The following is a 27317-nucleotide window of genomic DNA, read 5'->3' as shown; positions in this document are numbered from 1 at the left end:
ATGGAGGGAGCCGGGGCGCTGCTGGCCCGCTGCCCCGCCGGCGGGCTGGGCGTCACCGTCTGCGCCGCCGCCGCCGGGCTGCTGCTCTACCGCATCGCGCGGAGGTAGGGGCCGGGCGGGGCGGCGGACAATGGCCGGCCGGATGCGGGCCGCGGCGGCGGGAGGGCTCCGCGCGGGGCTGGCCGTGCTGCCGGGCGGTGGCAGAGGGGACAGCCCCGGCGGGGCGGGGAGAGACCAGGCGGGGCTCCCGGTAAGCCTGGGGCTCCCGGCCTCGGGGCCGGTTTGGTTTTGTCCCTGTGGTGGCGGGGGTGAGGCGCGTGTTGAGGAAAGGGTCCCCCCGAATTCTCGGCGGCAGCGAACACTCGCAGGTAAGCGGCTGGATGCGTTTTCCCCCATCCCCTGGACTCGCTTCGGCTCTTTGTGTGCCCGCGCGGAGCAGCGAGGAGCGGGCGCTGTGGGAGCTGCGCCTCTCCCGCCCTCCGCGCGCGGCCCGGAGCTGCCGTTACCCCCGCGCGCGGCGGCTGAGGGTTCTCTTCGTGCGTTCGGGCGTGTTTCAGGCGGGGAGAGAGAATGGTTTCCTTCTTGTGGCGGTGGATTTGGAGGTGAGAGCGGGGGGAACAGCGGGAGGGGGCCGGAGGAGTAGCAGCGCTCGGAGTGCAGTGCTAAAACTTGGGAAGGTGACTCCACGTTCCGAGTTAGTGCCCAAGATTCTTGGTTTCTTAATGGCACGGGACGTTTCTGACCTTAGGACGAATTTAAACCGAGACCAACTGAAAACAAGGTTTGAAAAGCGTCAGGAGAGAAGTCAGGATACAGATTTCCTGAAAGGAGTAAAGTTTAATTTGACAGACTTTAATCTAGCGGAGGTTGAAATGAATGTGGGATTAGATGGAGTAAGAGGCACTTCAGAGTGTGTAACAGAACAGACTGGAGCAGTCTGCTCATCTATTGAGTGCTTCTGTTGGAGAAAAAGGCGGTCCCAAGGGCTCGTTGTCTTAAGGTTCACTTCAAGTTCACGCTTTGAAATAGAAGCATATTTCTGCATCCGCAATAAAATGTTTAAGGTTTGCTCTAAAGCATTTGCTGTTTATATCACCATATAAATGGTCTGTGGTATATTAGCCCCTATAGAAGACTTGGCATTTCTATGGCATGTTTAGGGCAGTTAAGAAATACTGGTGGCCGAAAGCAATCCCCAGTGAAGCAGGCAGCATTTCTTTGACCCGGTTGAGGCTAACATGTCTTTTGAGGCAAGAGATTGGATTTGTTTTGCTTAAGTTCATCGAAAGGTCTCTGGAATGGAAAGCATTTTTTCCCAAGTCCTTGAAATTGCTGGTGAGCTGTAAATATTCTCAGGAGGTGACCTTGATAACTCTTTGGGGCTACATATTTGTGTTTCTCAATACTATTCTGATACTACCTGATCTCTTACTTTGCCTTAGTTAAATGAATCTTCCAAAGTCATCAAGGAGGACAGCTTTGTAAGGGACTGATCCAAACACAGACATGATGCTGCCTTTGCCTTTGGTGTTAATGTTATGGTACAGCCCTGCTTTGCTCAGTTTTCAGCATGAGTGCACTTAACGATCTAGCAAGATGCCTTTACCCCCCCCTGTAGAAAGGGAAATAAAATATATCAGAACAATCTAGTGGAAAGTAGTTCTGGAATAACTGTCAATATGTGGAGTTACACTGCTGTAACTGTGCCAGCATCCAAGACTGTGCTTTTTGTATCAGGGAGAAAAATGATTTGACGTCCAGATATGCACAGGAACTGCTTAAACCTTATGAGTTTGGGCCAGATAGGAAAACTCTGGTATTTTGTGGTCTTTCTTTTTGATCCCAGCTTGGCTACTTGTTTGTTATATTCGTCTTCTGTGCCCCTCCTGGTTGTTAGCTACTGACTTGTCACTACCGGTATAGAGTACGCCATGAGGATTTTTGGGACTCTCTGGGTCAGTGATGGCAGAGGCTGCTCCTTCTACAAGTAAAGTCAAGATAAGCCATCGCTGACTCTAAAAGAGACCGGTAGGAACTTGGGAACTGCCGTGCAGCTAGTTAAGTTAGTTGAGAAGCTTGTCGCAGACACTGAGATGGCAAAAAGAGGCACCTTTTCTGGAGGATCCTGTCCTGATGGCCGGTATTCTCCAGAGTATTAAAAGCTGCTGAAGCTGCAGTTCCACAGAAGACAGTCTTTGAGGGGGACAGCACAGAAAGGGGTTATGACTGTGGGTCTGTGCCCCTGCCTGGGTCCACTGGGCACCTTTTTCCCTGTTAAGAGGACACTAATTCAGGCTTTCGGGAAAGGATAGGCTAACCTATGACACTGTACTAGAAATGGAGTCTCGTGGCTAAATCCTCAACCCTGTCTACAGCTGCTGGTTCTGAGCAAACGCATCTATGATACAGTTTGCCTGCTGGAATCTAGACAGCTGTGATGTGTTTTTTCTCACATTGGAAAATGGGGCTTAGCATTGCATCTGCACTGGCAGACCCCTTTATTGACAGGTGATGGACATGGGCGCAACTTGGAATTATGGCAGCTCAGTGAGCTCTGCCGCCCAGGAGCTTCCCTAACTGTGAGCTGAACACGGGATCAGGTTCAGTGAGCTCCTCTTAACTCAGTCATGCTGACCATGCTGTGCCATGGGCTTGCTCTATACCTTGGAGCTTTTGGCAGCTTATGTCAAACTGCCATCAGATGCTGTGATCAAAACTGATCTGTGCAAAAGAGCTCCTCTTCCTACCGTGTTTTTTTTCTACAGATTTGCTGGCATAGCCGTTTGTATAATTGCTTTGTAATCCAGCTGTGCCAGCACTGAGAGTGTTGCTTTAAATACTTTTAATGGAGAATTGTTTTTTTCTTTTAATCCTTGGCAGAGGATGAGGGTAACCCGGTGAAGAGCTAACTGCGCATCCACCTGTGGCCTCTTTTAAGAATATGGAAAATCAAACATCTTCATCTTCTGACCTAGCAGTAAAGGAGGGGGGGAATAGATGTAAATAAAAATATTTAGAAATCCAGTTTATTATTATCAGGTAACTGATTTCATCTGCACTTATCAGGGAGACTGTTGTTCTGGCAAGCCATTAAAAATGTGCACTTAAGCATGACCTTAAATTTATGTATAAATGGGGAATAGTGGAGAGTGTTGGGAGTTGGAAGGAACGTAAGTTCCTTCTTATGTTACATGAGAGACACAAACTAGTTGCTAAACAGTGTTTGTCAGTGGGTATACCTGCAGTCTGATTTTTGTTAGTAAAATAAAGGAGTCTGATAGCCTCTCACAAAGGAACATTTTGTCATATTGTCTGAGCAGTAGCAGACATTTCGGTGTTGATCTCATAACTGAGTTTACTCCAGGTATGTCCCCCCAGTGTTGTCTTAAGCAAAGATCTTCTACCTGCAAAACAATTTGTCCAAACCTGGGAAATTTTTTCTAGCTTGTTTGGGTGTGTAGGCTACATATTGAGTTAGCACAGCAAGTCAGCTGTTAACGGGATCTCTCTGTCCAGTAAGTAATTCAATCACTTCTTGCTGCTCAGGTTTTGTTTTGCGGGGTGGTTCTTTGTCCAGTGAAGCTAGTTCAAGTTAATACAGTGTTAGATTATAAACTCCTTAGGGATGATTTGCCTAGTGTTTTGCAAGAGATTGAGCCATGGTAAATGCTTATATGGGTTTTGCATTGTCTGTCTTCTCATGACAGAATGTCTGACTTCAGAAGCAATGTGTGCTCCAGCTTATTACATTCAGCTGCTGCCTGCATTCAGTCAAGGTATATATAGTTCCGAAGTCATTAAATCTGTATTTGGGAGTCTTTCCAAATGCAGTACTTGTTTTTTGTTTTAAAGTCCTGCCCAATTACTAGAAAATTAGCACCCTACCTACGTGTTCTTGCCTCAAATGACCTTTTTTTTTTTTTTCTTTCTATTTCATCCACAAGGTTGGGAACTTCTGATATTTTTGCACCTATTTCTATGGCAACAGATTATAGGTTCACAAAAGGAAGGATTATTGCTTTTTATCCTAAATAATCCAGGATTTAGCAATTTCTTTTGCATATATTGTGAGAATGAAGGGCTGCTATTTAACCCTTGGTAGCTCTTCCTCAGCCTCAAGAGTGAGAAATGGAATCCTGTTTGGAAAATATGGAAAGGTCTCAAGTACACTAAGGATTTGGTCTCTGACATTAGCAAGTTCTCAGATAGGGTTTGGCATTGGTTCTTTTCTTGCTTGATAGCATGCATGCTTTACTAATTTTTTTGGCCTGTGCTTTCCATTTCTGTGTTATCCTTGAAATTAGTGCTTCTACCTACTCTGTCACATCGTGGAAGTTAGAGAGACTGAAGTGTGATGTGTCTTATTTCCGTGGTGCCAGAGGATGGAGCCACAGCGTTACGACGGTGGGATTGTAGCCCTTCGCACAGTACCCGGGACCTGTGCAATAACCTACATCAGAGGATGGAGTTTAGGTTGTGCTTGCTATCAAAGTCTATGCTCAAGGTGCAGTGGGATTTGTATTTTGCTGGTTAACATGCTGGAGCTCATGTGTTACATTTTCAGAACTTTTACACCTATGATAGTGAGATGAAACTAGCACCAGCAGGTGCTGCTGCCCATCCTTCATACAGCTGTTTTGACATGTGGTTTGCTTGGCTTTTGGACAGTGGTAGCCTATGGATAATTTGGACCAGCGACCTGGATTTCTGTCTGCTTTAAACTGTTTTTTTGCCTGTCAGTTTCAATGGTGGTATTTTTAGCTCAGATCACTTACTGTTTTGAGCCCCCTTGGCAATGAACAAAGTTGAGCAGTGAATATTCATTTTAAGAGGGGTGTGGGTGTATGCATCTATTTTGAGATGAGAATCTGTCACCATAGTAGCTCCAACCATTTCCTTTCAGCACCTGGCAGGGAGTCCTCTGTGCCCTCTGGCTTTTTAGGCCTCTTTCTGGTGCTTCATTTCAAGCTTATCCCCATCATTAGTACTTAAACAGGAGGCCCAAGCATCACTTGAGGGTTTGATATTTTGTGAACCAAGTTTCAAGACATGGTCTATGGAAATGTGAGTGGGGAAGAATCTTAAATTGTAGGCATCCAGCTACAAAGGTGATGGCTGAGAGAGAAGCCAGCTTAACTAAGGGGAGAACCACCTGCCCGTTTGGTTGCAGGGTGCCAGACAACATTTCTGCAGCCTTCAGAAGATGTTTCACTACAGAATATTACAGCAGCAGAGAATGTCTCCTAGAGCAGGAAGAAGAGAAGTTGCTCTCAGCTGGTGGGCACTTTGGCTAACGCTATTTGCTTCCCAGGCCCTCAGTAAGCCTCCCGGCTCAGTTGCTTTCACTGCTGCTTTAGAAGCTGTTGGGCTGGAGGCACGCTGATGACTTGGTGGAGTTGGGCAGCAGACAGGGCTGGTGGCAGCTGGGTCCGTCTGTCTGCAGAGCTGCCATGGCGAGTCCCTGCCTGGGCTTTGCCTGAACAGCTGCCCTCCCTCGGAGGTGTGACTGGGATGGGTTCTGGTAACCCCAGACAGCTGGCCTGTGTTGCCTTGACCTGCCAGGAAGCTTCCTCTGGGGTATTGCACCGAGTTTCAAGACAAACGCAGACCTTATTTAGCAGGCAGGCTCAAGAGCCAGGCCACTGAAGTTCTTTGCTCAAGCATCTGTCACAGCCTGTTGCAATGGGGCCATGTCATAGCTGTTTCTCTTTTAGTGACTGTTGTTTTAACAGGATTGTTTTAAAAAACAAGGGGCTAATGGATCCAGGTCATTAGTCTTTGTCTCTTCCGTTCCAGTGCATAAAAACTGGGGAAGACATGTTGATTCCTCCGTTCCTCCATATGTATCCTAAAGCTGTGAAGAAACAGTTATTTACAGTGCCTGAAACTTGGGATAATTTGATATGTCCTCGTCCTTGAAAAATTTTGTAAAAAGCAGGGCAGACAAAACTGTAACCACGAGCCCATTTCCTAGGTTTCTGAGTGCCTTCATACGCAGTTCTTGTGGATCATAACTTCCGTTTCCCAGAACCTGTGTATTAAGCAGCAACTCTACTGCACCCTTCGCGTATATTAACACTGCTGATCGTGGAGAGGACTTGCACCCCCAAATATGCCTCTGAAAAACAGTGAAGTGGGTTATTCACAAGGTTGTTATTAAAGTTGTGGCATGTCCATGGTACTAGCACAAGGAGATATGAGCATCAGGCAGAAATTTATTTCTACTTTAATAGTCCATCTTTTCACTGCTAAAATGACTACTCTGAGTCATACTGATAAACATACTGAATGGGTAGATTGATTGTTATTCTAGCCTCTCTTGCATTTCCCTGTTTGAAAGCCATTGCTTTCCTCTACATCAGCTGAATTCAGTGTTGATGCCTGATACGTTTCCTTTCCTAACAGGAAGAAGCCCACACACGTGACAGTGAACTGCTGGTTCTGCAATCAGGACACGGTAGTGCCATATGGGAATCGCAACTGCTGGGACTGCCCCAACTGCGAGCAGTACAACGGGTTCCAAGAGGTACTGTGACAAATCGCTTGAAGGGTGGCTGGGAAGGTGCATGCCCTGTGGAACAGTGCTTGTGGGAAAACCCTGCTCCTCATTTAAGATGATACAGGCCCAGTGCAGATGAATATCCAGTGGTTTGACAGCTGGCAGCTCTGTGCTGAGCACCTGTGAACTCACTCGGTCACATTTAAGAAGGAATCCACTGTACCGGGATGTGCTAACATAGAATGATAAAGACCCACTTTCCTCTCTTTAAAGAGCGAAAAGGGCCTTGACATTTTCACCAATATCTCTTAAGAATCTTTTTTTTAATATATGGCACAATTCTTCTCTGGTTTTGTATTTTGGAACAGCTGAATTGCTTTATTTAGGGTATTAAATAACAAAGCCTGTCTTAAGCCAAAATCCACCACCACCAACTGCTTGCAGTAGGGGTACAGAACAGTGGATGGGGGAAAAGATTTGAAGCATTTCGTCTCTTTTTTTACTTACTTCTTTTGTTACATAGGTGAATGCATGGAGTGTAGAGCTCCTGGCAGAGCTTAGGGAATATTGTTATCAATCAAAGGACGTCTAGCTTTGACTTCTATGATCTCATGTTTGCTTTCCCTCCTGCCTCCCTTTTTGCTTCTTGTCAGAATGGAGACTACAACAAGCCCATCCCTGCTCAGTACATGGAACACCTTAACCACGTTGTGTCGGGTGCTACAACTTTCTGTGATCCTACCAAACCACAGCAGTGGGTGAGCAGTCAGATTCTGCTTTGCAAGAAATGCAACAACCATCAAACCATGAAGATCAAACAGCTGGCTTCATTCTCACCAAGGGAGGAGGTGAGTGTTCGTTAGGGACTAGCATCACAGGAGAATGTTTGTCCAAGGCATTCCCATGCATGTATCTGCTATTCCTGCTCTGATTAATTTGCTCTGTAATAATTTATTTTGTCTGGCTTTGCAAATGGTACAGCAAATGGCTGTACAGCTGCAGCCTGGTAAGCAAGAAGGATAGGAATTTTGCAGTGTGCTATGGAATGATGCTCCAGTAGTCTTCAGAAGCACTATGTGGCACTCCAGTGCAGAGAAGGTTACGGATTAGTGTTGCAGACTTAATTAAGCCTACTCCAAAGCCAGAATGTAATGACCTGTTCTAGATGGACACTGGAAGTTGAAGCTTGAGCCCAAAACCAAGCATGCACATCGCTGAGGTCTAGGAGGACAAAGGGATTTTACAGTTACAGCAGCAGGATTTCCTGCTGAGCGACTTCTGGGCCTTCCCATTACTTAATATGCATGGAGGAGAGGATAGGGGGGTTTCTCCTTCACGGTTTTATGGCTCCCCAAAGTTTCATGCAAATTTAGTGTGGCACTCCTTAGCTTTCAACCATGGTCAAGCCTTGGGGTTGTAAGACCGCGCTATAGTGGGATGCGTTCATCCTGTGGGTTGCCTAACCCAGTCTGCTTTGTGTAATTGTAATGAGTTTAATCAGGATGACTCCCAGGGAACAGATTTAAATTTGATCATGCTTAATGAGAATGTCTTTGGCTGATTCCCTTTTCTCAGCTTTATTTCTAGTCCCTGCCTCTTGCCAGACCTATCCACCTGCTCAAGTAATGCCAGCCTTTGGCCCCTTTTTAGACATTCAGTGAACTGCGGTGTCTGTGCCAGCTAAGAAACATGGGACTGTGTTATCTAACACAGTTAGATATGTGTGTCAGTGTTAGATATGTGTGTCAGTTAGATATGTGTGTTAGATATGTGTGTCAGTGACAGCAGTGGCCTCTCTCAGCCTTGCTGGCCTGTCCAGTGAGGGGTGAGCCTGCTGCTACTAGTCTTTCCCATGTGATTCCTTCTCGATTCTGGCAGATGGATCGTATGAAACTGCCACAGCAAGCCTTCAGGCAGCTACAACGCATCTTTTTACTTCCTTCTCCCAAAGAAGCTGTATGCTTTTCAGCTGTATGCTTTTGGTACAAGGATCTTGATAGAAGCTGGGAGTGGAGATGGAAGAGCCCTAGAAGCCCTTCTGATAAGTGATGTGTCTGCTGTAGTGATGCTGAAAAACGTACCTTTGGCCCTACTCACTCGATTACAAATGTTATTAACGATTTATGGAGCTCATCTCACCAGGCCCTTCGAACAGTGACAGCCTTTGAGTCTGTGGCTGAGTTCTGGAAGGAGCTTGCCTCTCCTTTCTCCAGTACAGTGGTGTGAAGGGGCAACAGGTCTTTGTGTCTCCTCGTTTGAGGAGGGGAAGAGGAAGTCTAGTTTTTTGTCTCATCATCTGTGTTGAGTTCATAAGGTCTCAACAAAGACGGCAAAATCGGGCCATAGAAAGTCAACATCCCGAAACTGAGCCACAGCAGCCTTCTCCAAGGGCTGTTTTGTCTCTTCTGGGACATGGAGGCTGGGTCAGCTGCCTGTGAAGCTGGTTGTATGGCTGACCTCCAGCTTGGTCACTGTTCAGGCCTTGTTTGAGGTGGCTGTTTCTCTGGAGGCTGGAAGCATGCCTTGCTCACATGTCAGTAGGAAGCATGATAACTGATGAGGGACCTGCAGTCCTCACCTACTTTTCCTCTCCTATTCTCTCACCAGGGCAAATACGATGAGGAGATTGAGGTGTATAAGCACCATCTGGAGCAGACCTACAAGCTGTGTCGTCCGTGCCAGGCTGCTGTGGAGTATTACATAAAACATCAGAATCGGCAGCTCCGGGCGCTGCTGCTCAGCCACCATTTCAAACGCCGTGAGACAGACAAGACCTATACTCAGGTACGTGGGGGAAGAGATGAGGGAATTTAGGGGGAAATGCAGAGAACTAGGTACCTCTGCACCTGGGTTTGCTGCTGGGAAAGGAAGGGAGCAGCCTTGAGGCTCTCTAACTCTGGGAGCTTGGGTGCATGGCAGAAGTTTTGGAAGAGGTAGTTGCCACAGATGCTCCTGATGTTAGTTGGAGGTTTTTCTCTTGCTGGTGTCATTTGGTGCAGTTGCCAGAAGGTAAGTCTAATGTAATAATAAGAACAGAGTGGAAGGAAAATAGTGGGACAGGCAGAAAAAATGAGATAGGGAAGCCAATTTGAGTACAGTGCAGGAAACTACAGAATACAGGGAAAAAAAGAACTAAGAACAATGGGAAGGGATTATGACCACCTCCTTGCCTCGCTGCCCTGCCTGACCTTGGCTTCTGCTCATAGGTCTGCTGTTGCTCTTTGCTAGTCTACAGCATCCATTGTGGTGTCAGCCCAGTACAGAGACTTACAAGGACTTGTGCAAAACTGTCCAGTAAACCATACAGTCTGGAAGTGTTCCGTAAAGCACCATTTTGAAACCTTACTACAGTTCATTCAGCTTCTAACAAGGTGTTTCTCCCTTCCTCTGCAGAGTTTATGTTCATCCTCCTCTTCTGCTTCCATAACCACACCAGCTCAGGTGATATTTCTGCGGTTCTTGGCCTTCCTCAGCTGTGCGTTCCTGGTTCTGATGGCTTTGTATGGGTCAGGCGACCCCTTCTCGCTCAGTGTAGCAGTCCCTGCTCCTGTCTCCTCTGGTCCAGTGTCCATTCAGAACAGGACTGGCACAAGCTCACGTGCAGACTTGGAAAATGACACTTCCATGACAGTGGTGGGCTGGCAGGAGCTGCTCCGTCTGCTCCCAGAACAGATGGTGGAGAACCTGAGTGCCGCATGGGCTTACGGGACAAATCACCAGATGGCAGTTGCTGTCCTTGGGCTGTTCACCTGCCTGTTGGCCATGTTCTTAGCTGGGCGGATCAGGTGAGTGTGCTCTTTTCTTCCCTTTCACTTAAAGGAAAACTGTTATGTTGGAGGTCTTTTGCCCTGTCTTGACTCAGTGAGCCAGGGGGTAAACATTTGCCAGAATGGCACACGTAGTACTGGGTAGCACAGTTCTCCTTGTTATTCTTTGGGTTGCCAGCTGGCTGGAGACAACAGAGCTTGCTTTGGATCTGTGCCTTGGTTCATTCAACTTAAGTTTGAATTCCTGTGAATGAAAAGCTCCCTGTGCAGCTCTAATCTGGTAGAGAATGGAACTGATCGATTCAGGTGCTTACCACAGCAGTGGGAAGGGCTGCAGGTGATATAACCATAGTAAGAAATAGTACATAACCTGCTCAGTCTGTGTACTCTCGCCACCTTTTCCCCACCTTCCCTCTCCTTCCTCAGGACCAAGGGGCTTCATTGATGTTTAAACTCTTACCTTGTGTTTTGTTGGATTTCTTTTTGGCATTGCAGGCTCCGGAGAATTGATGCGTTTGCTTCAGTCTTGTGGTTCGTAGTGATGAGTCTGCATTTAGCCGAGAGGTACCTGAAGATGGAAACACCCAGCTGGCTAGACACAGCTAAATTTGGCACCACATCCTTGTGCTGCTTGGTGGGCTTCACCGCAGCAGTGGCTACGCGGAAATCAACGGGCCATAGGAGATACCGGCCCCGAAGGTCAGAGCCAGAGCAGTGACGCTGGGGGAAGGAGGAAAAAAAGCCTTGTGAACTCTTTGCGACTGGTGCTTCTCTCTCCTCTTTTCATTTTCCCTTCCTCTTTTTTTTTTTTTTAAATTAGATAAGCAGTGAAGATCTTTTCTTCCTTTATATATTTTTTTCTTTTTCTTTTTTTTCCCCATCCTTGCTTTCCACTGTGCTAGCTACTTGGAGCATTTCCACTGCTGGTGCTAGCCAAGGAAACTACTCCTGCTGCCTCCATTCTCCCTTCCTCCTGAATCCTACATCAGCAGTACAAATATCCAACTTCCCCAAAGCCAATTCTTCCAGCAGCTGCTTCACAAACTGCTCCGTAAATGCAGCCTCCTCCCTATTCTGCTCCTCCAGCCAAAGAGATTCTGGCTTCTCCTGTCCCTCCGATTCTTCTCACTGCCTGTCCATCCTTAGCTGGTCACAGAGGAATCCTCTGCCTTGATCCTCCATGGGGCCCAGGCCACCTTCAGTTTTTCTAATGGTGCTGGTCATTTTAATTTCGAACTGATGGGAACTTGCCTCTGGATTCTGAGTCCTCGTAACGTGTGCTGTAGTAACACTGCATGGTGTACAGGCATGCGAGGAGGGGACACACATAGTCCATAACCTGGTTCTTCTTGCCTTCCACTATGTAGCATCACTTAACTGCATGCTCTCTCGCTCTGCCATTCTCCTATGACTCCTGTTTTAAATGGAGAGGTATCCTTAAGTGCTTTTGACTGGAACTTCAATCATTTATTTAAAAGGGTGCTTTGAAAGATTATGTAGCTCAGGGTGTCTTGATTGAATATCTGGAAGTATTCAGCTGTTTTAGGCTAAACTTTCAAATCTACCAGTGGCTGTTGCTTTCTATGCTGGTTTTCTTTGGGTTTTTTACCCACCCCCACCCCCCAAGGAGCATCTGTGTAAAAGCACAACTGAATAAAAACACGTGTGTTCCTCCACTCCTGTAGCCTTAGAAAGGCAAGAAATATGGGACTAACAACCACATGCTATAGTATATGACCAGCTTTCATTGTACATCACTACTTATTCAGTCAACGTTTTCCTTATTGTTGAGAACGTGGATTAGGAGGATGTGCTATAGGAAGGGGTGGGAGCCTCTGCTGTGGGACCGCATGGCAATAGAGGTGGATTTTTCTTGTTACTTGCAGGGGTTCTTTTTTGAAGTCCGGCATGGGTGCTAATGCTGCTGAAGAAAGGGGTCTGGAAATTGTGACTTTGAGTTGACTCTCTGGCAGCCCTCCGCTGAAAGCTGGGGTGGATGTTACTGTGTGGGGAGGAAGGAGCTTTCAGCTGCTTGGGTTTTTGTAGGACTAACTTGTTGGGGCCTCTTAGGATAAGCAGTCTGATTATCCTGTGCTGGTTTTTGCAAGGCACTCTGCTGAGTTTCTTATCCCAATTTGGGTCTTTCAAGAGGAAATAGCATTGTTACAGAAGATCTGCTATTTTCTTCTGTTCAGAATAGCACGACGGAAGTTGCCACACTAACAGTCTGATATAAGTTAATTGGGTGTCTTGATCTTCCTATGTATAAACTCTAAAATAATCAGAATGGAGCTCTCGCTATGAAGTATCTGCATCTCCTGCTGAAAGATTCAGACACTACTGGATATGGCAGATGCTGGTGAAATTATAAAAGCTTTTTTTAAAGGAAACAAAAGATATTTCATAGCTTTTTCATAGTTAATGTTCTTCAAACCAGTATTCATTGTGAAAGCAGAAAGGTAGCACTAACAAAAGCTCTGTAGAGGTTCATTAACAATAAGCCCAGTTGAGCGTGTCATGGGAAGGTACAGCTCCTGGCTGAAGGGCTATGTGCCTGTAACTTAACAACTGACGTGGGAAGGGGACGCACAAACCTGCTTCCCATATGTGCTCTCCTTTGGAACTTTTTTCTGGTGCCTTCAGATAACTGCAATATCCACCTCCAAGCAAACAGAACACCTTTCTCCATTCTGGTGCTTGTGAATGATGCTGCTCTGAGGGTTCTTTACTTACTTGTCCACAAAAGGAATCCAGCATCTGCAAAGTCTGGTTCCACTCTCCCATGTTCCCATCATACATCAATCCTGACCCAAAAGGTTTGTCTTCCAGCTCACAGTCCCAGATTGTTTCTTGTTCCAGTCTCAGACTTTCAAAATGCTAAATAATAACCGTTATGTCCCATTTTCTGCTAGGACACTGTACTGAACTTAGAGAACAGTTTCAAAGTAAATACTACAGGAAGCCATGCGACTTCATCAAAATAGGAAAAAAAGCCAGCAGAAGTGTGCAGGGTCCTCAGCGCTGGGTTAGACTTTCACAATCGCTCTGGTGCCTCTCTCCTGCTCTCCGTTAGGAGATTCAGTAGGAAACGTTCCTTAAAAATACAGTCTTTTTTCTGTACCTGTCAGCCTGTTAAGGCAGGCAGTAGTAAGCTGGTGAAAGGACAGGCAGTGGCGGGGAGGGGGCGGGCAGGGAGGGGGTCAATTTTGTGTATGGGTGTGCTATCACTGTCTACTCAGCTTTCCTTTCAGTGCAGTGATGGCTATAATGTTTCCACCCCTGGAAAACTCCCCACTGCAGCGGCCCTTCCAACACCGTTGTTCTGCAGCCCATCTGCAGTTAAAAGTGAGGTGGACAAAACCACCTAATGAACTGGATGCTGGAACCAAATTCAGTGCCAGCTCTGCCATTCTGTAAGCAAGCTGCACAGAAGACCCAGGAAACATTGAGCTCTTATGTCCATTAAGTGAAATAAGACATCTAGACTTTTTTTTTTCTTACTCCTTTCTTCCTGCTTCAGCACTTTCAAGTTTTCCCATAAAGTTAAATGTAGGAAAAGACTGACGTTTCTCTTTAGCTGTGATTGTCTTCTGCATTTACCTGTAGAAGCTGGATTGAAAGCTCCTGCTAGCTTCTAGCAGGTGGACTTGCAGCCTCCTGGTGTGGCAGAGGTGAGCGGTTCCTCTTGCTGCTCTGCTGTCAAGTATGCCCAAGGGATGGGAGGAATCTCATGTGGAGAAGGATATATTGAGACTGCTAGAAGGAGGAGTGTGAGAGGCTGACAAACTGTTAAACTCTGTTTGGATGGTCATGGTAATGTCATGCCTGATTTCTAATGGCAATATCCTTTCTTTTTTTAATAAGAATAAAATTAATCTGTCCAAATTTTCTTGCCCAGTAGCAAGGAAACTCTCAGTGGCAGCCTCTAAAGTTGCTTGTCAGCCTCTTTGGATGTTTTGCTTTCAGGAGCTGAAAGTCAAGGCTGTATTAAGTTTCACTTTGTCCTATTTCATGTGGCCTCCTATCTCTTCTGAGCATCTGTTTTCCTCCCTTCTTTTTAGCAGCAGGTTTTTTTGTGTTGTGTTTTGTTTTTCAATTTAAACATGCCCCATCTTTGAAGCCCCTGGGGTCTGGCGCCTTTTATGATGTTTTGCTGTTAAGTGTTACATTGTTTTCCTGTGCCTGATCTTTTCTTATATTCTCTTGTCTTTTTTCCTGTGCAGTGCTGTGATGGGATGGGGAGGATGCACACTGGTATCGGGAACAGGCAGTTGGTAGAACTGTGGGAAGGAGTGGGGTTTACACTGTGAAGCCTGAATAATACCGTTGAGAAATATTTTAGCTCCGTTTGCACAGCAAGTGCAAATCTATACCAAAAGGATTTTAAATCTTTTTTTCTGGGAGATATGTTAACTGCAATTGACATGCAAGCAAGAAATCCATTTGTCTTCGCTTTATGCAGATTAATACAAATGAAGTATATTTACAAGTTGCACTAACGTTATATGTCAGAACATCAGAAAGCTACTTCATTTTATGGCCAAGCTGTACAACCGAAGCCCTGATCTCTGTGGTGCTTTGTCCACAACTTATAATTGGAGAACTTTTGGATTTGTAATTGGAAAAATTTCAAAGGCGAAACAAAATAACAAAACGCCTATTGAAGTGTGGATCAATTTTAATGCCAAAGAAGCTTTTGTCTTTGCTCAGGTGTCAGCTTATTTTCCCAGTTCTTGGTGCCTCAGCATGTCTGTGCTGCTGCTTCTAAAAACAACAGAAAACCTCAGAGCCTCAAAAACAAACCTGCAGGAATTGAATTTTTGGTCTTTTAGAGACTCTGATCCTGAGTCTCCTCTCTTTCTGCTTTTCTCACATGCTTTGTCTCGCATGCTTTTGCTGATGATCCTTCTTTTGGAGGAGAGGGAAGAAAGGAGGAGAAAGGTGTTTTTCCCAGAGGTGTTCTGGTTGATAAACTGCTAGCACTCGATCTGTACCAATTGTGTAGACAATTAGACCTGAAGACAATTAGGCTTGAAGAAGATCAGTTAGCAGTTAGCAGTATTTTACTGTTGACTGTTTTTGAAAAAAAACCAAACAAACCAACAGTTAAACCACCACTGCCTTTACTGAGACTGTTCCTGCAATACCCAATTTCAATGCCAAAATAGGCTATTCTAAACACTATGCCATGCTATAGGTTCTGTAAGGAAGGTGCTTTACCAACTTTGCACTTTTTACTTGAGGTTCAGTTAGGAAATAGCTCAGCAGTTAGATATGCCATCTAACTCTGCCTGGTTGCTTCCCCCACAGTGAGTCCAGCAGAAGGAAATGTATACTTGCAGCTCAGGTATTTTGGTGCAAGTCCAACATCTGAGCACGGTGCCACCATCCTCATGAAGCTGAGGTGCTATTTTGTATGACACATGGGTATACGCTTCCTTCTGCTGAGGGGGATAATAGCTAACAAAGGGCTGGTAACTCACTAACACAGCTGACACAGAAATCATCCAGAACCACTTGATCAGTGCTTTGAGCTTCTTGTTCTCACTTAGCTGGACTCTTATTTCAGGCCATAGAGGAACATGCAGTAACTTCTGGTCGCTAGATGCAGCTTTGTTGCCTGAGGATTCTTGTAGCCATGCAGGCCAGAGCGTGCAAACATCTTAACTCAACAGTATTAGAGGATTTTAGCCCAAAAGCCTCTAATTTCAGGTGCTGCTTTTTTACGCTGGCCATGTGCTGGTGTCTGGACCAGAGGATGGTACTACAGAAGGGAGCTGAGGTGGTGAGGGATTGTTAGTGGGCTTGTGTGTCACCTGAAATCAAATCTGCTCCAGCCCAAAGTGGCTGACTCTGGTCTTTGCTCTCAGTGGCCGTGGCTGATCTGCCAACTCAAAAGCATCTCGTACCCTGCCCAGCAGAACTGGGTGTATAAAGGGGCCGATGTGGGTTCATTAAGTGCCTTTCCCTGGACGAGATTTTTGACAACACTATGTTGCTCTGCTTCAGTGGAACTGATGCAGCTGCAACTTGGGACAGCAGTGCCTGTATGTCTGCCAGGCCAGTGCTTCTGTCCTTCGTTTGCCACCAGTGAGTGTGGCTGGGCATAAGAGGATACTTGGGCTGCACTCTTAAATTTTTGAGCAACCGTGCAGACTATAGAGGGGTTGAGGGAGAACCCAGAGCTAGCGACCAAGTAAGCGTCTCTGCTGCTGCTACTTCTGGTCTTCCTGAAGCCCTCACTGACATCAGTGCATGCAAACTGACGCCTTTGTGGCCCTTTACAATTCTAAATATGCTATATTTATATCCCATTCTTTCCTTTTTATTAACTCCTCCTTTCCTACATCTGTGCTTTGCATGCCCTAGTGAACTGAGCTTGGGTGTGTCAAAGTGTGAGGACAAGAGGGGAATATAAAAACGGTGTAGTGGTGTTTTATTTTGGCTTTATGAATACTTTTCGAGTACGCTGAAATTATGTGAAGCTAATAATCATGCTTAGATGCTATAAAAAGTATGTATTGATGTATTGTGGGCAAATTATTTATACTCTTATAAAAATTAATATAATTAATAGCGAGATGATTGCTCCAGACTGACTCCGCTCATGAAAGCAGGGAGCTGTGGTATATAGCTTTGCTTTGGTTTTTGAAGAGATGCTGTTGAAATTGTGTGCTGTCACATATAACCTGCCAGTTCATTCCAGGTGTGCCGTCACCTGCGAGTACACCTGGGGCCTCTTTGAGCCGTAGCAGATGCTCTCATATGAAAGGGGCAGTACTCAGTCCTGAAGTGTACCTTGAGTCATCCCCTGAAAGCCTCATTTGGGACCAAAGCTATCAAGTACACAGGCAGGGAAGAGGTCCTCCGAACATTTTTGTCATGCCAGCGAGTCTGGATTTTTGTAGACATGGCATGTGCGTGCATACACACCCCTACCTTCATGCCACCAGCTAGGAGAGAAGGCAAAGCTGATGCCAAACATCTGTCTGTACTCTAGAAGGTATTAGTGCAGGACCTGGCAGCTGGAGCATTTTCAGCTCTAATTCAACCCTCCTTTTTCATCCAAAGCAGGGCAACATGAAGGAGAAAAGAATTCTTGGCAGCTAAAGTTTCTAGCTCTCTTAAGTCACGTATCAAAATCTTAATGTGTCTGAGACCTGTGCCCTTTTTTAGCATTATTATCCCCTCACCCTGTGCCTGTTTTTTTTTACTCACTATATTGCTCTTTACTCCTGATTCTGTCAACTTGGCTGGAGGCACAGGTTATGGCACTGACTGATGTGACGCAGCAGACCAGACAAGTGACTGCACATCAGCTCACAGAAGCTTGCTTATCTCGCAGCCAGCAGTAAGAGAATAGTGAGCTACTTCTGCAGTCTTGGGCAGCAGCACCCACGCTGCCTGAAGAAAACAGTTGTACATGGATAACTTATAGCTAAATTATGATGGGACCTTAAGTCCAGAGGAAACATTTTACCCCATGACTGACACATGGTTCCCTGGCTGCCTCCAGGCAGATGAAGCTGGGCATACACAGCAAGCTGCCTGACGGTGTCTGCATGTTACCTTCTTAATGTACTGAATTATCTGATAGTAGGAGTGGGTCCAGCTACAGCCCTGTAGTCTGACCTGACCCATGGTCTCCCATGTCTCTCTCTATCCCAGGGGTGATGCAGCATCTCTGGTTAAAATGCGAATTTAGAAGGCACACACATATTCTGGTGTCTTTGGATAAGAGGGAGGTATTGGGACAGAGGAGGGGAGGCTCTGCTGGCAGGAGGTGTTTCTTCAGGACAGTGTACAGTCCCATACCATGTAATACTCTTCTTTAACCTTCTATTTATTTATTTTTAAAGTATCTGTGTAGCAGAGTTGTGCCCAACTGTCTAGTAACGCTGTGATCATTGTACACACTAATTAAGATACCCAATTTTTGATGTTCACGATACCAAGTTCTGAAATAAACGGCTTCCGGGCCCTGACTATTTCCACAAACTGTCTGACTCCAGAGCCTTTTTTTTTTTTTTTTTTCCCCCCCTTCCTCTTCCTTTTTTTGTTACTTTTTCACTGTTACCAGATTCACTGTTATCACAAATGGCTTAGAGCAATGCAGTAGTCTGAGGGCAAAGACACAGCTGCACTGCTCCATTCCAGGGCTGCAATGTGGCTGCTTTCCTTCCTTATGATCCTCTTGATCTCCTCAGCTTTTTTCATCTGCTTCTGAAAGAACTTTCAGTTTAGCTGGCCATTCTCAGGCATGAAGTGCATTCCCATGACAGCACCTCTGCTTTTTAGCAGCATCTAGTCCTCTTGACATGACAGTGGCAAACACTAAAGAGAAGAGCGCATGGAAAAGGAGTAGGATTTTGCACATGTTGCATGAATTTACTTTGTTCAGAGCAGATCAATACTTAAGCCATTCTTTGGTCAGCATTTAATCCTAAGGCATTAATATGCTATGCTTAAAATTCTTCAGCTCTTCTTTACTAACCAGAAAAATTCCTTTTCTGGATGGTGCAAGACAAATGATTCGCTAGCTGCCCAGAGGGTCTGACTGCACCAACTTGGTGAGGCTGAGAAGTGGGGCTGTTGAGCAGCACAGCCCATGGAAGTCCGATGCAAAAAAGTTACAATCCCAGGAAAGAGATCATGGTTATGACTGATAAATGATTGTAATATCTTCCAGCCCATTAAGCAAAAAACTGCCAAAACCCAATAAGCCAGATAAACTGTTTCCCAGTGCAGCAAGGAGCTGTGTAAAGTTGGATCCTTTAGCCCAAAGATACAAAAGGTGCTAAGTTAGGAAAAAAGAGCTGTGTTGTTCACAGGCGATGCTCTGATTTGGCCCTTCACAGTCATGGCACAATGAGTGGTAGGTATCACTCTTTCTGATATTATTCATATCATAGTCCTGAGCTGCACTTTTAATTTCCTTTCCCATTCATTTTCTCTTACAAAGCTGAGATGGACACGTACATCTGCTATTTACATCTGTATGTGTGGTGGGGCAAATGTCTATATGTATGTGCACTAAAGGACTCTGCACGTTTGCGAAGCATGACACCCTTCCCAGGTCCTCTGGAACCTGAAGAGGTTGGGCATTTTCTGCTGCAAGACTGACGAGTTCCTTGCCGCTGTTAAAGGCATGTCCTGCTTGCAAGCACCAGGAAGCTGGTTGGCTCAGATGTTGTTCAGCCTGATTAAGCTGGTCGGGATTGTTGATGTCTGCCTCGTACTAGCAGATAAGTAGTTTTATAAGATATTTTAAATTGTAATCTTAACTCTAGACTGCTTCTTCTGGACATGCTAGCACTGCATAATATTGCTGCATCATCTCTTTAATCTCCAAGAGAGAATGGCACATGTGTAAATCACCTCACAGCGCAAGACTGAGATACATATATTCCTTCACGCTCTGATTTACTACTGGCTTTCCTCTGACAGAAGAAAAGCCATGTTGCTGCTCTCATCTGTCTCAGTGTTTTCATCACAAGTGAGATTAAACCTCCAAATGTTGCAGTTTGACTATATGCTGCAACGTCCGATATCTCCATTTAAAAATACGTACCGTTCACACTTTGTTAGTACTTCATCATGACGTACTTGACAGGAGTATTACCTGTTTCTAACTAAACAAAAATCTTACAGGAGATCCTTGAGAGATCTTGTTCATATTCTAGACTATCTTTCATGTATTTTATTCAATTGTTAAAAATAATACAAAATTACTATACTTTCACCATTGCAACATTCTTAGAATGCTCATTTTGATGGTATGAAGACACAACTGAGACTCCAAAGCTGACTCCTCATTTCTGATGCAATGTAGTCAACTAAACTGTACACATAGACTAAGATCAGTACGTGATTGCAGGGAGGAATAGAAAGAAGGTAAAAATAGGAGTAAATTTTTGACAGATTGTTCAGCTTAAGTTGATTTTTAAATTTTAAACCACTGCAACGGTGGGTGATGAAATGGGTGTATCAGAAATTAATTGCATCGTTTATTTGCATATAGTAATTGAGTGTGAAATACTGTGGCAGTGCTAGCGCAAAAACTGTTTAAAATACCAAGTCCTCTCATACAGTTATTTTACCAGTGGAAGAGAAGTCATTTTATGTCTGTAGTACTTAAAAATCAAGCTAACTGGTACAAAACATACCCTTAGTATGTTTTGTCTGTTATCTCTCATCTTGTGTTCTCCAGTTGGACACGCTGTTCTACAGCTCCCCTCTTTCACTTGGAAAGAACCCATTGGAAACAGCTCACAGACCTAGAAATAAAATTGCCATTATTGCCAATTTAAATTTTTTCTAGGCACTATAATAGAAATTGTTTTTTACGCAGTAGAAGCAAGACACTTCCTGGAGCGTATGCTACAGGAGCACAGTTCCCTCTGAATGGCTATGCTAGTACATATTTGTGGCTAATTATGATAGGCAGAGAAAGGAAAATGTCATGGTTTAGGGCTCAATTTAGGATTGGAAAACCCAGGTTTGTGTCTCTGTTCTATCACAGGATTTTTATGTGACTCTCAACAAGTCACTTAGCTTCTTTTGGCTTCTCTTTCCCGTCTGTAAAGTGAGGGTAGTGAGTCTTCCTTACCTCACAGAAGTATAATAAAGGCAAATGTATAAAAGAGGTTTGAATGTTAGTTTTAAAACAGAGCTCTTGTGCCTAAATCTTTATCTAGGTACCCATAAAAATACTTTTCTCTATACTGGCATCAGAGGTAAGATGTTGATTCTGGTTTCTAAAGACAAAAAGACTAGTAGATAGCTACTTGTCTCCCACAGTCATGAAATTTCTAAGCATGTTGTTTGCATGTGCACATAACAAAACATAAGATACACCCTATTGTTGGTCCGATGTGTATCTGGACTTTGTTAAAGCATTCTGGTGGTCTCTGGGTAATTTTCTCATCCAGGGAGAGAACCAAGGTACAATGCCTATTTGCACCTGAGTTCCTAAACTGTTCCATGTTTTTTCCACCCTGTGTGTGGGACAAGTTGGTGCACAAGAATTTAAGTAAGGTTGAGCAGTTCTTCCTTCCCCAGTTTCAAAGGTGTAGGAACATTCCCGTAAACTCCTAAGCATTCTGCATCTTGTGCTCCTGCACTGAAAAATTAGTACAAACCTGATAACAAAGCAAGCGTTCATGCGAGAAGTACAACTGAGAGAGGGAGTTACTGGAATGTACTCATTGCTAAATGTCTGTCATACGTGTCATTTACAGGTACCTTTCTGGGGATTCGATTACTCTCTTCCCCAGCAGCACTGGGACTGGCTTCCCGTCCTCTGCTACGTCTCTCTTTGTCCCAACACCACCCAGTATTCTCCAGCTGACAAACCAGCAGCTCTTCAGATCCCCACGCAGAACTTCTTCTTCCTCTCTTCCTGGTCGTCTCAACAGGGCACTCTCACTGGGTACCATCCCCTCCTTGGCCAGAGCAGGTAAGCGTGCATGAGACTTTCTGGCCCGATGGAAATGACAATGGAGTGGTACAATGTTTCAGAAGGAAATAAAGGGCTGTGAGGTATCCACATATTATAGTCCTGTTTAGGGATTGCTGCTCCTTTGGCACAGAGGAGTACTCAGCATCGGTAATTCATTTTTTGGCATTAAGAAATTAGGCAGCATACCATTGTCATCTTGGTGAAACAAAAAGTCTCACTGAGTGCTTGCCTGCTGTGGGTTTGCTGAAATCCAGAGGCTTCTCCTGGCATTTGCGACAGTATGCAGCAAGCTGTAAGGCTGTGTGTGGGAGAGAGACAGAAGGAGTAGTTAGACATGGGAATGGAGAAGAGCAGCTTTTGAGCAGATTGGGAGCATTAGGATAACTGTTCTGGCAAGAGCAATCGCTCCCTTTCTTCTAGCTGCTTTGTGTAGTTTGTTTTTCTTGTTACAGCTGAAGGGAGCAGAGCTGAAGGCAGACTCTTCCCTAAGTCTGGATTTGATGTGCATTAGCACAACTATTGAAGCTGCTTTAGAGACCCCATTTCCTCTTGTTTTTAAGGGCTCTGTGCGATCTAGGGAAGGTTTATAGGCCTAAGGAAAGACTCTCTCCCAGTAACTCAATAAGCCCTCAGTTTTGCTGTGCTTGAAACTAACAGATGGGAAATAGCGTTCAAATCCTATTCTCCATCCAAGGAAAGCTAAGCTTTCCCGTGTTGCTAACTGATTACCAGAAGGTCAGAGGCCAAAATGTGGCAGTTTCTGGGGTAACACTGCAGCAGAGAGAGCAGTCTTGCGGGGATATTTTAGTTCAATCAACATTTCCCTAGCTCACGTTGCCAGCAGTTTTGCCAGATCCACTGAGAGCAAGAGAAAGACCAGCCATGCAAACCTTTCAGCAGCGTGGCAGCTTCTGGCACAGCCTTCACCTTTCTAGTTACCTAACTGCCGCTGAAGGGCAGGCGCAAATGCACCGGGTGGCTCGGATTCCCCCCGTGTGCTAAACCACCCTTGTGAGCTCTGTGCTTTCTTTTGCTAAGGTGCAAAGGATGGAGAGAGCATGCTGTTGGGGCTGAATGTTTTTCGCAAACAGCAAGGTTTTCAACTTCCAAAGCTGTTTGCCTATAATTATGTAAGTCAAGTCCCTAAGAAAAATAATTGATTTAAGCTCTGAGGTTTCATTTGTAGCACTTCTTTTTCCTGACTTAAGTACTTTTCATTGTGGTTTGGTTTTGGTTGTTTTGTTTTTTCTGCTGCCTCATTATTATGGCTACCGTGCCTGACAGCTGGATGGGAATTCATCTCACCCTATGATCTACCCTTAAGGCTCTTTTCATGAGAAAAGGATACAACCGTATCTTCACCTTCTTCCTTTTAAAGTAGAGGCAAGCCAGGCTGTGATACAGTCACAGGGTTGTTCTTGGAGCTTGCTGGACAGATCTGTCCTGCTGCAGCTGGGAAAAGTGGATTATTCTGATGCTGGCACATAGCCTACCCAGGAAAACAGGGATATTTTTCCTGCCTACATTTACCACCCATCCCCTTCTGAGATTGATGGCGAGATGATGCAGTTACGTTTCTGAAGGATAGACCTCCAGTAGCTGAGCCAGCTGGGTTCAAACTGTTTCATTTTTACTTTTTAGATTCTGGCTACTTGTTCAGCGGAAGTCGACCAGCCTCGCAGTCGTCTGGTGCATCAGGTGCATCAGGTGCATCAGGTAATGCACTAACTAGGCCTTCTAGAGCAACTGTCTTTGCACGATTTGCAGTGAGTGGGTTGAAACACAAGATCCAAGTTTAGTTCTTTCCTTCCTGCTCACATCCCAGTGAAAATGTTAGTTTCGCTGTTAGAAATGCTGCAGAGAGAGTTCCAGCTGAGAGTGGGATTGCATTAAAATAAGGTGCTAGATGTGTTTTATGTCCTTCTCCCTGGGAGAGCTCACCATGAAATCAGTGAGACAAAGCACTTCTCCCTTCCCTGCTCTACAGCCGAGTTGAGATTGCTTTGATAGGAGACTTTAAACTGTTCCTAGGGCAGCTCCTTTGTTTCACTTTCCTTCCCCAGCCCAAGGAACTGCCAATTTGACCACCCTGTCTGCTCAGCCCTTTTGCTCCTGTGTCCTCCAGTCACCTGTCTGTTGCCCTCCTGACCCCAAATGGATCCTTTGGCTGTTTGTGCTGCTTAAGTGTTTGCTGCTGGAAATGCAGTCACAGCCTGGGCTAATGCCATTGTGCAAACCTCTTCCATCCTGATATGCTTTCCCAACAGTCTTTAAAGGACATGTCAGAACGGTTTATTTACCTGCAAAACAGCATGTGTAATGCAGGCTCTCCGGAGTGGACACAGCTGAGCACAGAGAAAGCTCACCAGGCTCCTGATAAACCCTGGTCCAAGTTATTCTTGAGTGCACCAAAGTGCATGTGGAATTTCTCCATGTTTTACAGTGTGGAAACTGGAATGAATAAAGAATTTCAGTACAAGATACGTTGGACATTTGCAACTCCCGTTTCCTTTTCTTGTAGAATTGTTAAAGAAAACTGTGCCTATTGTATTGGGATTATAATCTCATTATTTTCTCTTCGGGGATGTTTCCATTTCAGAGCACTTCTCCCTGCTGTCCGGCAGCTGTGCTCCCTCCCGCATCCCCTCTCCAGCACCGTCGGTGGCTGGCTCCGTGACTTCCAGCTCAGGTTCCTTGCGGTACCGCCGGCCACTCATCAGCCCTGCCCGCCTGAACCTGAAAGGACAGAAGCTGCTGCTTTTCCCATCTCAGAATGAGGCTCTGCTCACCCCAACTAGCTCAGAGGAACACACCCACTCAGACAGCAACATCTTTGCCACCGAGTTGTCCTCCTTTCCAAAGAAGAACCTCAGCGAGCGGGGAATGCATGGTATGCTGGCAGCCTGCTGCACTCCTGGAAATGCATTTGTAGGAAGGAGTTGGCTTGCAAGCAAAGCCATGCATCATCTAGGCCACACAATAGGTGGGAAACCTTCAGGAAAAACTCAGGTGGTGATGACTGTTAGGCTACCAAAGCTCCTTAAGAATCCACTGGCCTGGAAAGCCTCTTGTCTGCCAAAATAGATGTCCTCTCCTTTTCTCACTTAGTGGTGCCCCAGGGATACCACTGCCACTGCCTTCACCCTTGTTTGGATAACTCCTTTAACCACAGATGTGGTGATGCTGATACGGACAGTGCATGAGACAAACATGCAGGCAACTTCTGCTGCACAGCAGTGAAATTTGCCTTTTGTTTCCAGCTCCTGTCCTCAATCCTTTCATGGTTTTACCAGGCAACTCATGTCTAGCTTTAGTCTGGTAACTTCTGCTGCTTTTGGCTTCCACTGGTGCCTTCTGAATTTTTGCATCTTTTTTCTCCTTGCAGATATGAGATCTACTATGGAAAGAGGGAGTATTTGCAGTGATAATTCCATCAAAAAAGAGGATCGCTCATCACGCTCATCTACCTGTGTGGTAGATACAACTACCAAAGGGGAAGATTTGGCAGGCTGGAGAGGTAGGTGCAAGCCATGTGAGTGCTTCATGTACGTGTGAGCATTTCTGTGAGGGTAACTGAGATCTTTCCTGTGCTGTAGTAGTGATCTGATCTTGAGATCAAATAAATAAGTAGTAGCAAATGGATCTTCTGCCTGCTATTCTAAGACCCTAATAAGGCTATTCCTGTTCTTCGGACTGTCTGAAGAACACTGACAGAGTGCTAAACTGAGACAGAAGGAAAGGGGTGGGAATGCAGGTGTCGAGAAAAGCGATGAGATGAAGATAGAACCAAAGAGAGCAGTGGACTCTTTCCTGACAGGAAAAGTGCTTCAGCAATTTCTGCTTATGGTGAAAATGCTGGACAAAGAGAGAAGGAGCACAACATATCCAACCGTAGTGATTCTGTGATATGTTCACTGTTACTTACCTCATCAATTCTTTAATATCTCTTTCTACTATTCTTTTTTTTTCTTTGTGTTGTCCTCTTCTCCTAAGGTCGTTTTGGTAACTCCACTCTCCGAGGTCTGCTAGCCGTGAGTCTGACTCTCAATGCTATCTTCACATCGGCCTATGTCTACCAGAGCCTGCATTGATTTGTGCCAACCTTTCTTTGTGGTTCCATCTGCTTCTGAGGAGTCAAGAAGAATTCAACCGCGGTTTCATGTCTAATGGTCGTGTCACTGGTGCATGCTGTTTTTTAAAAAACTACTGTATGCTCAACTGTCACGACAAGGAACCCAGGTAGCTACTGCCATCACTTCCAGGTGGAACATATCCCAGGATTATCCCTTGAAGTGGCAGGCAGAATTCCCAGAAAGCTCCAGTTCAAAGCAACAGGCCGGTCAAGTGGCCCATGCACTTTCTTTCAAAGGAACTGACCTGAGACACAAACCTGAAAATGTGTAAGCTGCGTTTTTAGGAACCTGTCCCCAGCTCTTCTTTCTGACATATTAACCTCGTGCTGATGGTGCTGGTAAAATGAGGAGAATTGGAACAAGGAGAAGAGGGATGGCTTTGTAGCTGGTGCTGGGCTTTGGCTACTGTAACAGCATTCCCAGCTTCTTTGCCCAGTGGTTCCCCTTCTCTCTTCCCTTTGGCAGTCTCCTCTAAATTATCAGTGAATTTTCTTTAGTTGCCTTAAGCTTGCCTAAGCACATGTGTGACCTTGGCTGCTCTGTCATATTCTTGCATCTTACATGTCCATGTGCTTCCACCTGGGCTGTGCCCTGAGGCCGCTTTCACCAGTTGCCATTCTGGTCATGCTGGTTCTCAGAAACTGCTGTCTGTACATACCTCCAACCAGCACTGTTGCTGAAGGTATGCACAACCAGCAGACAAACATCCTTTTGTGGTTTGCATTAGAAAGAGGAAGCCTTCGCTTTGCTTTAGCCAGGAGGCATTAATTCTGTTACAATTAATTCTGTAATAAGAAAGGATTCCCATGTGATTTGCACCATAGTCAAAGGGCTTCAGCGCACAACTCTGCTGGTGTTTTCACTGAAGCAGCAAGTGGCATAACTTGTTCTTGCTGTAAATCGCACAAATCTATTCTATCAGAAGATACGTGAGGAGCTGTCTGATTGTATACATTTATCCAGAAGCCTGACGCTTCAATCTGATACTAGGATTTGCTAAGTAACCATTTAAGATACTTCTTACTTAGTTAAATGCCAAGGTGCTCTCAGTGAGAAATGCCAAACCTGCTTCTGGACAATTCAGCCTTCTGGATAGATTCTTCTTTTCTAGCCCAAAGGAAGTAGCTCTAGACTTTCAAAAGCAGTTTGTAATTTGGGCACTTCTGCTTTTGGGTGAGTCTTCAGCATTGCTTAGAATTCAGGGGCCATTTAGAGTATTGTGCTGAATACTCAAAATCATTTAGTACATCTTAGGGAAAAAAAAATCTTGATCTTTATGTTTTGATTCTTAAATCCCAAGTGCAGAGAGAAAATTTACCAATGTGTCAAGGATACCTGGTGAAAAGAGAGCCAACTGACATTAGCTATGTATTTCCTGAAGCAGGACTGACTCTATTAATAGAGTTTTTCTATTGTCTCTTCCTTTGGGCTCCTTTACCTCAAACCTCTTTTGTCTT

The 27317-nt window shown here is 45.2% G+C and overlaps 1 protein-coding gene across 1 annotated transcript; it reads left to right on the top strand.

Annotated features, from left to right (window-relative positions):
• TMEM201 (transmembrane protein 201) lies at positions 1-26199 on the top strand. The gene is made up of 11 exons (XM_059830056.1): positions 1-104; positions 6406-6526; positions 7153-7347; positions 9107-9283; positions 9893-10284; positions 10762-10965; positions 21507-21724; positions 23369-23443; positions 24327-24617; positions 25113-25244; positions 25721-26199. The coding sequence occupies exons 1-11, from the start codon at positions 1-3 to the stop codon at positions 25816-25818; spliced, it is 2007 nt and encodes a 668-aa protein (XP_059686039.1). The 3' UTR covers positions 25819-26199.
• The last annotated feature ends 1118 nt before the right edge of the window (positions 26200-27317 follow it).

This window comes from Gavia stellata, chromosome 27 (assembly GCF_030936135.1).
Source record: "Gavia stellata isolate bGavSte3 chromosome 27, bGavSte3.hap2, whole genome shotgun sequence".
Lineage (NCBI taxonomy): Eukaryota > Metazoa > Chordata > Aves > Gaviiformes > Gaviidae > Gavia > Gavia stellata.
This window is presented reverse-complemented; position numbering and strand designations above follow the sequence as displayed.